Source organism: Cupressus sempervirens, chromosome 2, assembly GCF_028749045.1.
Source record: "Cupressus sempervirens isolate cs-2001-9-10 chromosome 2, ASM2874904v1, whole genome shotgun sequence".
Lineage (NCBI taxonomy): Eukaryota > Viridiplantae > Streptophyta > Pinopsida > Cupressales > Cupressaceae > Cupressus > Cupressus sempervirens.
In genome coordinates this window covers 767,307,917-767,320,322 of record NC_143119.1, presented here as the reverse complement: position 1 = coordinate 767,320,322, position 12,406 = coordinate 767,307,917, and the positions used below count along the sequence as shown (strand labels likewise).

At 38.6% G+C, this 12,406-nt stretch overlaps 1 protein-coding gene across 3 annotated transcripts in view; it reads left to right on the top strand.

Annotated features, from left to right (window-relative positions):
• LOC149575709 (serine/threonine-protein kinase TOR-like) overlaps nt 1-12,406 on the top strand; it is a 214,384-nt gene that overhangs the window by 170,658 nt on the left and 31,320 nt on the right. For all 3 annotated transcript variants that reach the window (XM_089815481.1, XM_089815482.1, XM_089815480.1), the window contains exons 51-56: nt 772-855; nt 949-1,010; nt 1,125-1,197; nt 1,299-1,433; nt 1,512-1,682; nt 1,773-2,044. In XM_089815481.1, the coding sequence (XP_089671607.1) occupies nt 772-855; nt 949-1,010; nt 1,125-1,197; nt 1,299-1,433; nt 1,512-1,682; nt 1,773-2,044 (797 nt within the window). The remainder of the gene's footprint in view (nt 1-771; nt 856-948; nt 1,011-1,124; nt 1,198-1,298; nt 1,434-1,511; nt 1,683-1,772; nt 2,045-12,406) is intronic.

Below are 12,406 nucleotides of genomic sequence, written 5' to 3'. Positions count from 1 at the left end.
CACTCAATGTATCAAATATGCTGAGAACTTCATACAGTAGTGGCTGAATGTAATTCCCTGTTAGTTACAATAATGAACTTGGGTCTTGTTTTGACTATTTCACACTGCTTAGATGAGACATGAAGCTAAACTCCCTACAAAGTATGGTATGAACATGCTATAACACAAACTTAAATGAACTTTTTCAGTGTATTTGAATGGTTCTCCAGATTGTCTGATTGAGTCATCTTCAAATTATTTTGTAACATATGAGTGCCATACAACACACTTTTGGAGACATGCAACTTTGATTGTACAAGCACTTGTAGGGTTGTGTGTGTGCCAGTGGTGACTTTATATGGTATACAAAATCTGGTCACATAATAATAAGAAAATCTAGTCGCATGGTGGGGGCATTAAAATAGACCATATGTCAGTAAAGCATAGAAGAAATTGTGTTGTACAATGGTAACAATGAAAGTAGATAATGCAATGGTACTAGGACATATGATAGGCGAGTTTGTGCAATTTGCTGGTCATACAACAATAGAGATTAATTGTTTCACAGGTCGTACAATTATAAACCTCTTCCATACAAATTATACAGCTACAGGTTGTAGAACTAGAGCATAATATAACAATATGATCTACTAATGGCATAGTTGCTCACAGTATGGTGGTTAGAACTTAGAAAAGCAGGATTCTAATGTTTTTCCATTTGTTTCTGTGATGATACTTTAGTATCTTAACATTGTTGTAACACTTCAATTTATTATGCTAATTGTGATACAGGTCCTGTGGTTAAAAAGCAGAACTTCTGAAGTTTGGCTTGATCGTCGAACAAATTATACTCGCAGCTTGGCTGTTATGAGTATGGTGTGTTATCCTGTCATCTGTATATCCAAGTTGTTTCAAACTCACAAGTTAATAGTTTCCTTAAAAAAATAGTAAAATACTATTGGTTTTCAGGTGGGCTATCTCTTGGGTTTAGGCGATCGACATCCTAGCAATCTTATGTTGCATCGCCTCAGGTTTCTTTCTTGCTGTGTTATAAAACATATGATATTTTATTTCTGCAGTAAACTTGTTCATACTTCCATATTTGTTCATGAATATATGTAATGTTTTTTAATAATTTGTTTCAGTGGAAAAATTATACATATTGATTTTGGGGATTGCTTTGAAGCTTCCATGAATCGAGAAAAATATCCAGAAAAGGTATTTTGGGTCCTTGGACCTCTTTTTAAAGATACTTCTTCTGATATTTGCTTCTAGTCAGCCTTATAGATTTCATAGCATCTTTGAATGTTTTCAATCAGGTGCCATTCAGGTTAACTAGAATGCTTGTCAAAGCTATGGGGGTCAGTGGCATTGAAGGAAATTTTATATCAACTTGCGAAAATGTCATGCAGGTCCTTAGGTCAAATAAGGACAGTGTTATGGCAATGATGGAGGTAGTTTAACATCCAGATTGATGTAAACAATACCAGTCCTTTTTTTCCATGTACTAAGACACTCATTTCTGGCTGCAGGCATTTGTTCATGATCCTTTGATAAACTGGCGTCTGTTTAACATCAATGAAGTTCCTCATATGTCAAATCTTGCCGGTACACATGCTCAACCAGTAGTGAATGGTGACGAGTCAATGGCAGCGCCACCTCATGTGCATCAGCGAGGAGCTCGTGAAAGGGAACTTTTGGAGGCATGCATCTTCGCTTTTATAATCAAGTGTATTTGTAGGTTCTTTCCTACACATAATTGACTTTAAGCAATTTGATTTGGTTATTTGCAGGCAGTAAACCACTTAGGTGATGCAAATGAGGTTCTGAATGAACGAGCTGTGGTTGTGATGGCCCGTATGAGCAACAAGCTTACTGGACGGGATTTCCCATCTGGTACTGCTGGGTCTGTCCCTCTCAGTTCAGTCTTGTATTCAGTTGATCGGAGTGGTCTTGGTATTGGAGATACACATGAAGTGGAGCCTGGATTGACAGTTAAATTCCAAGTTCAGAAGCTAATTGCTCAAGCAACATTGCATGAAAATTTGTGTCAGAGCTATGTTGGGTAAGATTTTCACTATGAACGTCTAAGTAAAAAAAATTAGCAGCTATATTTTTGAACAGTTAAATCTGATGAAGACTGGCTATTGTTATATCCACTTCATTTTATTTCTAAATATTTGCTCTTTATTAGAGTTCACAAGTAGGTTGCTAACAACTTAAGGTGCCATCTTTGTTCAGTGTTCTACAGCATGAAACAGACTGTTATTTGTACAATTACTTTTGTATAAAGTAGGCCCACCTATCTTGTTCCACTTTTGAAAAAGCTATGTCTATAGGATTTTCTTCTTATAAATTCTCTTGGTTCTGTAATATGTGGGTTATGTAGGACACTAGGCCATAAAAGAGAGAAGACCAAGGTATTTGTGGCCCAAAATAGCAGAAATATATTTGGTGAAGATTCAGGAGTACAATTTTATCAACTCCAGCACCTTACATATATGAATACAGAAGATAGTAGAGAGCTCACTATAGGCCAACCTGGCACATATGATTCTAATTATAATAAGCAGATAGACCTTCAAAAAAACCTCTATGCTGGCAATTATATACAAAAGATATCTAGACTTCTGTGTGAAAAAGGAGAGAAAAATTGACCTTTGCCTGCTTAGTTCAAACCCTTGATCATAAGAGCCTTTTATCCACTTTTGTCGAAGTCCCCTTCCACAAGTGGGTCTTCATTTTCTTCCCAAGTGGGTATTCATTTTCTTCCCTTGTTGCCTGTTCTGTCCTACCATCGTTCTTTCTTATCTAAATGTCTTTATAATTCTCATGTCCCTTCTTATTTTTCTCATTGCATATATCTCTTATTTTAAATGCTTCCTCTATCTTAGTGCACTTTTTTTCTGCTGCTTTTGGCTGTAATACTTTTCTTCCCACAAGCCATGTTACTGGTGCCCAATGTACTCTAACCACATTTGTACATCAATTACTTTCAATTTGGTCAAAGAAAAGAGAGACTGCCAATATCTTGTCCATTTCTTTTCTCAGAGGATGCAGCCATACTTAATCTCCTTAGAGAGAGCAGAGCTATTGCAAATTATGTATATATCTATGTTGCATGGGTACTTGTACCCAGAATGCCAGGACCCATACCAGGTACTGGTACATGTTCCCGTACCAGGTACTCAGTAGGTACTTAGTGTGAGGCATCATAGCTAAGGACATTGATTAAAATTTCTGAATTTTGGATCAATTTTTTGTTTGTACATCAGCTTGTTGTTTATCAGGCTTCTTTTAATATGTAATTACTAATCAGTTGAAACTTGGATCTAGTGATTGTTTGACATTTCAATTTGTGTACTTAATCTTCAAAGTTAAGTTTTGACAGTAAACTTTAGCACTATTCTTGTTTTGAAATCTCAATGTCAAGTTTGAAGTAACACATTGTGATTTGAGGTCCAGACACAGTTTAGAAAATCTATTTAAGGAGTTTCCTTCCCTCTCCAAGGATGATGATATATTGATTTGATACTTTATAATTTCTCCTTGTTTTTGGTTTCACAATAGTAACCATATCTGAGGATCAGAATACTTGTGTACTTATAGGTTGGACAGAAACCCAACACTACTTGAGAGGTGGGCTAACTCATGGTTCAACATTGAGCAGATCTTGCATTGTTCTAAACAGGTTTTGGAGGAAAAAGTATGCATGTTCTAACATTGTAACAACAATATATATGATTTAACCACCATGCATGTTTTATATCAGAATCATTCAATAGATTTGTGTTTATAATCGCTTATTTCCTTGGAAATCTGTGTCGTTTCCTTTGGATGTTTAGTACGCATGTTGTTATTTGCAATGGGAACCTACATCAGATTTGATACAATAGCCTAGTTCGGGTTATTTCAATATATATTTACTTAAAAGAACAGGCGGGCTAGGAAGTAGTGGCTCAGCAAGTTGATCACCAGGTGGTTGCTAAGCAAGGGTGTGAATGAGAGAGTAGGCCTGCTCCAATACCAAGTTGGTTCTGGAGCTTGGCAGGGTTAAGTTGCTTTCATCTGCTGAATTCGAGAGTCTGTGATATGTTGAACCAACTTTATGTAACACAATCAAAGAGCTTCAACCATAATATTCAGGTATATTAGGACTGCTTTGAGGGCTGTCAGTTCTTTGTTCGGGATATTTCAGTATATCTTTACTTGGAACAATAGGCGGGCTAGGAATTGGTGGCTCAGCAACTTGATCACCAGGTGATTGTTAAGCAGGGGTGTTAGTGAGAGAGTGAGCCTGCTCCAATACCAAGTTGGATCTGGAGCTTGGCAGGGTTAAGTTGCTTCCATATCAGATTTGATACAATATCCTAGCATGGGATATTTCAGTATATCTTTACTTGGAACAATAGGCAGCTTGATCGCCAGGTGATTGCTAAGGAGGTTTGTGAATGAGAGAGTGGGTTGGTTCTGGAGCTTGGCAGGGTTAAGTTGCTTCCATATCAGATTTGATACAATATCCTAGTTCAGGATATTTCAATATATCTTTACTTGGAAGTTGGAACAATGGGTGAGCTAGGAAGCAGTGGCTCAGCAACTTTATCACCAGGTGATTGCTAAGCAGGGGTGTTAGTGAGAGTGGTCCTGCTCCAATACCAAGTTGGATCTGGAGCTTGGCAGGGTTAAGTTGCTTCCATGTCAGATTTGATGCAATATCTTAGTTCAGGATATTTCAGTATATCTTTAATTGGAAAAATAGGCAGGCAAGGAAGTAGTGGCTCAACAACTTGATCATCAGGTGATTGCTAAGCAGGGGTGTGAATGAGAGAGTGCGTTGGTTCTGGAGCTTGGCAGGGTTAAGTTGCTTCCAGATCAGATTTGATACAATATCCTAGTTCTGGATATTTCAACATATCTTTACTTTGAACAATAGGTGGGCTAGGAAGTAGTGGCTCAGCAACTTGATCACCAGGTGATTGCAAAGCAGGGGTCTGAATGAGAGAGTGAGTTGGTTCTGGAGCTTAGCTGGGTTTAGTTGCTTCCACCTGTTGGAAAGTCTGTGATATGTTGAACCAATTTTATGTAACACAATCAAAGAACTTCAACCATTTCATTCAAGGGACTGCTTTGAGGGCAGTCAATTCTTTGTTTTCTGCTATGGCATGACCTTGTGGCTGTAAGGCAGCTAAACTAGCTGTTAGGCCACCATAGATCCTTGTTGTGTAATGTCCCCACTTTAGCAATCGACCAAGTGTGTGTGTGTTTGCCTAGTTTTACATGGTTTCGAGGGCTAACGAAGGGTTTAAAGGGATCTTAGAGTGTTTTGGCCTAGTCATCTCCAGTTTGGGCCAAAATGGAGTTGATTTACTCAGTTTCAGGTATACTTACTATTTTTAGTAAGTTTGCAAGACACAGGGGAGGCTAGTTTTGGTGATTGAAATTGATACTCCTTAGCGAGAGCTTTTTGACGAGCTATCACTCGTGTTGTTTGGAGTTCGATAGCTAATATATTTTTATGCTTGAAGTATTATTAAAGTAACATTTAATTTAGTTGTAAAATATTAAAATGTTACTTTAATATTAAATTTTATGAGAATGTGTGCAAATCAAAGCGAGCGCCTAAGGGAGACATAAGTGATTATTTTAATATGTTTTATATTGCACATCTTTTATCCCACATTGCTCATGTGAGTTGAGCCGACCCTTGGAGAAAGAATAAAAGGAAGCATTAGTGGCTTCATTCGGCAGGTGGAATATGAGAAGAAAATTGATGTGCGAGTTGCAAATCCATTCTTAGCATTAGAGGATGTCTATCCTCTCTTGTGACACTCTAGACATCATTCCCTTGGGGTTTGGTCTTTGAAATTTATTGCTATCAACTTCATTAACAAGCTTATTGGGCGCATTTCCAGCTACAGGCGGATTGGGTGTTTGCTCATATCATTCTCACTTCTTGTCCGACGCTTATGCCATTGTGAATGGATAATTTTATGAGGATCTTGGACTGATTGAAGGCAGATTTTACTGTAGCAGCACAGTAGCGCGACACTATTCATATTACTGTAGCAGCAAGATGGAAAGTCATTACTAGAATATTATGTTATAATGTTGGAGTAATTAGTGAGTTGGAAAGTCTGCTATGTATTTGATTTTATTAGTTTGAAAATTAATATTATTTCAGCAGTAGTTTAATCTTCAGTTTGCATATTATTATAAATTCCTTCTTGTTCATGTTATGTGGTTTCAAATCTATGCAAAGGCATAAAAACAAACTAACATTTTATTTCCGGAGCCATAAAGGGATTTAAACATTTAACGGAGAAATTAAGAGTTGGATGCAAATTATTTGACTAAATTCCTATCAGCAATTGTGTAATAACCCCAATAGGTTATAACTTCTTCAAACACACAAAAAATCTTTATACTTCAGTTGTTTGCCATTTCGTCTAACACTTTGCAAGCAAACTCTAATACCATTGTAATAACTCTCCTCAAATCTGCCCCCATAAAATGCTGATGAAAGCTCAAGGAATTTCATCAAACAATTCACATGCAAGGGACGTATGACTGATATAGTATTTCAACTAGCTTCAATTGACTTTTTCTTAATTGCAATGAAAAAATACAATGCTCATGAAATATGGCCAAGACTTTGGCATTTACATGGATCACAAAATGATAATGCTGGTACAATGCACACTTACAGCTGAAAGCTTATAACACCCTAAAAAGCAATACTACCGAAAGAACCTGGTTGTAGATGGCTGTAATAATTTCCTTCAATGCTGCCCCTTCTACTTTGCTTTTTTTCGAACTGCTTTTTCGGCCTGCTTTTTTGGTTTCGCTTTTTCGGACTGCTTTTTCGTACCCGCTTTTTCAGCCTGTTTTTTCGATTCCGCTTTTTCGGACTGCTTTTTCGGATTGCTACTATGTTGAATCTGAAGACCATATCTTTCAATGGCGTCAAGATTTCCAGCTTGAAGGGATTTCGTCCTTCTAACTATTGAGACTTATTCTCCAGAAAATTCCCCAATTTTTTTGATATTTCCAAGCCTGCCTAAAAGAAGCTCTTCCATTTTTTTTATAGTGTTCTCACAAGGGCTCCATCCTTCATTTTCTCAATGTGGGATAAAACATCACTCCCTTTTATGTAACTTATGTCTCCAATGTGTTATAAAATAAAGGGGACTCTTTTAATTTAAATATTTCCCACAAACTATAGTCGATGCAATAATAAAGTTAAATATTTGAATTTAACTTTATAAAATAGCTTTATGAATGCATAACAAATCTTATCAATGATAAACAAGTCTTCTTGCCGATTTTAAACAATTACCATCGACATACCGCTGCCATTGGATGTCCGACCATATCCAAGATGACTTACTATAAATAGTAAGTATGCCCAAAGTTGCCTCAAAACCCCTCAGAAAGACTTGCAACTGAAACTATCTAGGCCAAATGGCCTCTAAGTCCCTTTAATGTCCTAGTTAGCCTACGGGACCGTGGGAAAATAGGCTAACGACAACATCATGCTATGAATGCTAAAAAGAGGACATTACAGTCCGCCCTTCCCAAAATTGCTTGTCCCCAAGCAATGGTCGAACAACAACCCAATCAATCCACCTGGATCCCAAATGTAGTCATGAACTATACTGTTGTTAGTCAACATAGGCTCCCGCAACAACCTTTGAAAATTAACCAAGAGGAATCCATAATCAAATTGACAATTACAGCTCAACCAAACTCCAAAATCACAACTACCACAGTCAGAAACCCACAAGACAAGAACTCTTAGAACATCAGAACCCAAGTAAAGTGGACAAATCAAGCTGCCAACACAGTAAATACCATCAATGCATCCCACTGGCCTATACGGAATGTATAATCCAACTATGCAACAATGGTGAACGCTCCTGAATGAAACTGCATCAAGTATGGAGAATCCACACACTGCACAACTCCTGCAGTCAACACAACTCTGCAGATCACCGGCTACTGTCTCATAACCATAACTCCCATGCACCATTGATGGTGAAAAGACATCACAAGATAAACAACAAGAAATGGAACCCAAACCAAATTTGCCTGCCATCAACTCCTCAACACAAGGATCAAATGCTAACTGATGTACATACCCTGCAGTATAATACTGATAAAAAGAACCAACCTCATTCAACAACTCACCATGAACAAGTGATACAACCCACTGTGACTGATCACCAGTTAAGTCAGGAGATGTCATAGCCAAAGGCGTAGAATCAATAACAACGACCGCTGAAGCATCACTCCCAAACTCCTGCTCTAAGTCATGTATTATCAAGTTGTCAACCGCAAAACCTATCGCCATGTCATGCCCATCACAACTCTCATCCCGAGGCATCAAACTGTCCCATAACTGATGACAAGCACTAGGAACCAAAGTACATCTCTGTATCATCATCTCATCAACATGGTCATCAAAGGTAAATTGATGAGCATACCTCACAGTGTATTGCCGATAGAATGTGCCAATCTTAGTCAGTGGCTCAAACTGCAATCGATCATTAACCATGTTGGAATGGACTACTACCGCCGAAGACATCACCAAGGGAGTAGTATTACTAGCAAGAACCATGCCAACTGCCGGCTCACCAATATCACACATGATCTTTGATACATCTCTAGTCTCTGTGCCATCAGTACTAGAGGCCACCACCATGTTAGGCATGCCACAACAATCTGCTGGAACACCCAACTCAACTGATCCTGAATCTAGTGGGAACGAACCTGATATGCCAATGTTAGTATCAAGGATGGATGCATTCCCATCTCCATTGTCTTTGACAATCTCGACCATGGACATCCTCGGATCACTAGACACCACAGCTTGTGACTGTACAGAATCTGGTAAAGACTGCAGTCGCTCTAACTCCACAGTCACCTTAGCCAAATAAAATTATGACTCCTCGAAAGCCAACTGTGTATTCTCAAGAATCTCAGAAGTTACCTCGAGCTGCTAAGTAAGCTCACTCACCTCATCTTCCTTGGCCAATAATGCTTCGTATGCTGTACTCCCCCACTCCATAAGATAATCTCTGTTGGCTACCAACTGCATATAATTCTGTCTCAGAATCCGAATAGCCTTCCATAAAGAGTGGATCTCTATCAAGGAAAGATAACTGCCTCCCTTCTCATCACTAGTAGGAGAACCCCATCCATAAACTGCTAACAACTAGCGAGCAGCATCAAAATGTTCGCACGCAATAACAATGTCTCGCTTGCCAACTCTCAACTGACTAGACACATGATTGTGCCGATTGGTCGAACTCCTATACTCTATCCCTGGTACACTGTCCAAAGGAGTAACCTCAGAATAGCTATCATCTGTAATACTTAGATCTTGGGACTCTCCTGTAAACTCTATCATCTCTGAGAAATCATCATGTGACCTGACTGTAAAAGAAAACTAAGTCCCTGCTATATGCGCTAACTCTCGAACTGAGCTCACCTCAAGTCAAAGCTTGTCCACATGTCTCTCAGAATCCTGGAGAGCCAACTGAATACACACCAAGGAATTTCGTGTATCCTCAAGCTCATGAGAAAACCGGTCAACCTCCTCCTCCTTCTTCTTCAATGCATCTAAATAGATCCCTGCAAGATTAAGGAGATGATCGCAATCTGAAAGTAGGTGTATGTGACTTACCTTCATTGCCTCCATGCCTTCCTTGATCTGCTGTAAGTCGTCACAAGAAGAACCTGTTGTGACTCCTTTCTGTCTCTCCTACAGTTGAATCATCCAAATGTGATTCTCAATCAATCCATGCATCTTGTCATGATGAGATAAAGCCGCGACAATATCCTTGTCCCCTGTCTTCAGTTGGCTTGCCAAACCAAGTGAAGAGCTACTAGCCTCTATCTCATGTGAAGAAGCATCCAACTGTGCTTGATACTCATTTTCTGCAAAGTCCTGAATGCTCACTTTCTGATCAACTATACTATCCTCAAACATGACAGTATCCTCAATTGCTGTAACTTCAGCCAACCCAACTGTACTGGAATCACTATCTGTGTCAATCACACAATCTGGCGTGCCTGTGATATCACCTTCTGATGCAACTGGCTCAACATGCACAACATCTGAAACCCCTTCTACCTGTGAAGATGATGCAGATAAACCATTACCTGAAGATGTGCTAATGTCTCCCTGTATTGAATCAGCATGTCTGTTAAACTCCTCATACAAGTTTTTTCCTGTCATAGGGAAGGTACAATCCTTAGGCCTATCAAAACGTTCAGTCAGTCTCTTCGTAAACTCCACATATGAGGTAATGTGTGCATGACCCATAGTGACCATACCATGATGCCACCACTCGTGTGCTAACCCATCCAGGTGAATTGCTGCATATTTAATAGCTTCTTCCTCAGGCATAGGGTTCATTTGAAAGTATGTGTCAAGCTTTTGAACCCAAGCTCTTGCTGTAGACTTCCCCAAGCCATCATAATATGGTAACTGAAGTTTCCCTACTTTCTTCTGTAGATCATAACTCTGGTTCCTGTCATGTCCACGTGGCATATGCTTCATCCGCACATCTATATACTCCCTAAAGGTGATTGCAACAATAAAATCTGGACTTTCGGCTTCCCAATCTCTCCTCAGCTGGTCCTGTATATCAGTGATCTGGGCCTCTGGTACGGGCTGCTCTGGAGCTCTAGGAGGAAATATGGGAATCATGGGCCGCGAACTCACTGTCCTAGTTTGCTGGGGTGCATGACCGAAATTGTTCCCAACTTGTTCGCCTCCATTATGTGCCCCATCCTGATTATTACCATTTTGATTATTTCCTCCACCCACATTAGCATTCAACCCCATTTGACAAGCCATCATCTGCATCATAAGCTCAAATCTATGACTTTGTTCCTATCCTCTTTGCTCTGTTGATCGCTGGCCCTGTGCTAAGGTGTCTAATAATTGTAAGAATCTTTCCTTTCCCTGATCTGGACCGGCATTCATTTTGTCAAACATTTTTCTCTCTATTTGGCTATCCAAATTCCCTATAAGACCTCCACAGGATGGCAGGACTTATAGCTCTGATACCACTGTAATAACCCCAATAGGTTATAACTTCTTCAAACACAAAAAAAATTTATACTTCAGTTGTTTGACATTTCGTCAAACACTTTGCAAGCAAGTTTTGATACCACTGTAATAACCTTCCTCAAATCTGCCCCCAAAAAATGCTGATGAAAGCTCAAGGAATTTCATCAAACAATTCACATGCAAGGGACGTATGACTAATATAGTATTTCAGCTAGCTTCAATTGACTTTTTCTTCAATTTGCATCAATGAGAATCTTGTGCTACAAGACTACAATGGACTACGCAATGACCTAACATGAGTGTGCTACTAATTTTGACAATATTCAGTGCATATATATGATCTAAGCATGAGAAATGAACACCTACAGCCAACTGGCATTTTTACAAATAGTTGGTATGCAAACTAACTAGCTGATAAATAATGATATTAAATTGCTTAAATGACACCAGCAACTATTATCTTCTTAATTGCAATGAAAAAATACAATGCTCATGAAATATGGCCAAGACTTTGGCATTTACATGGATTACAAAATGATAATGTTGGTACAATGCACACTTACAACTGAAAGCTTATAACACCCTAAAAAGCAATACTACCGAAAGAACCTAGTTGTAGATGGCTGTAATAATTTCCTTCAATGCTGCCCCTTTTGCTTTGCTTTTTCCGAATTGCTTTTTCGGCCTGCTTTTTCGGTTTCGCTTTTTCGGATTGCTTTTTCATACTCGCTTTTTTAGCCTGTTTTCTCGATTTCGCTTTTTCGGACTGCTTTTTCGTATCTGCTTTTTCGGATTGCTACTATGTTGAATCTCAAGACCATATCTTTCAATGGCGTCAAGATTTCCAGCATGAAGGGATTTCGTCCTTCAAACTATTGAGACATAATCTCCAAAAAATTTTCCAATTTTTTTGATATTTCCAAGCCTGCCTAAAGGAAGCTCTTCCATTTTTTTATAGTGTTCTCACAAGGGCTCCATCTTTCGTTTTCTCAATGTGGGATAAAACATCACTCCTTTTTATGTAACTTATGTCTCCAATGTGTTATAAAATAAAGGGGACTCTTTTAATTTAAATATTTCCCACAAACTATAGTCTATGCATTAATAAAGTTAAATATTTAAATTTAACTTTATAAAATAGCTTTATCAATGCATAACAAATCTTATCAATGATAAACAAGTCTTCTTGCCAATTTTAAACAATTACCATCGACATACCACTGCCACTGGATGTCCGACCATATCCAAGATGACTTACTATAAATAGTAAGTATGCCCAAAGTTGCCTCAAAACCCCTCAGAAAGATCTGCAATTGAAACTATCTAGGCCAAATGGCCTCTAAGTCC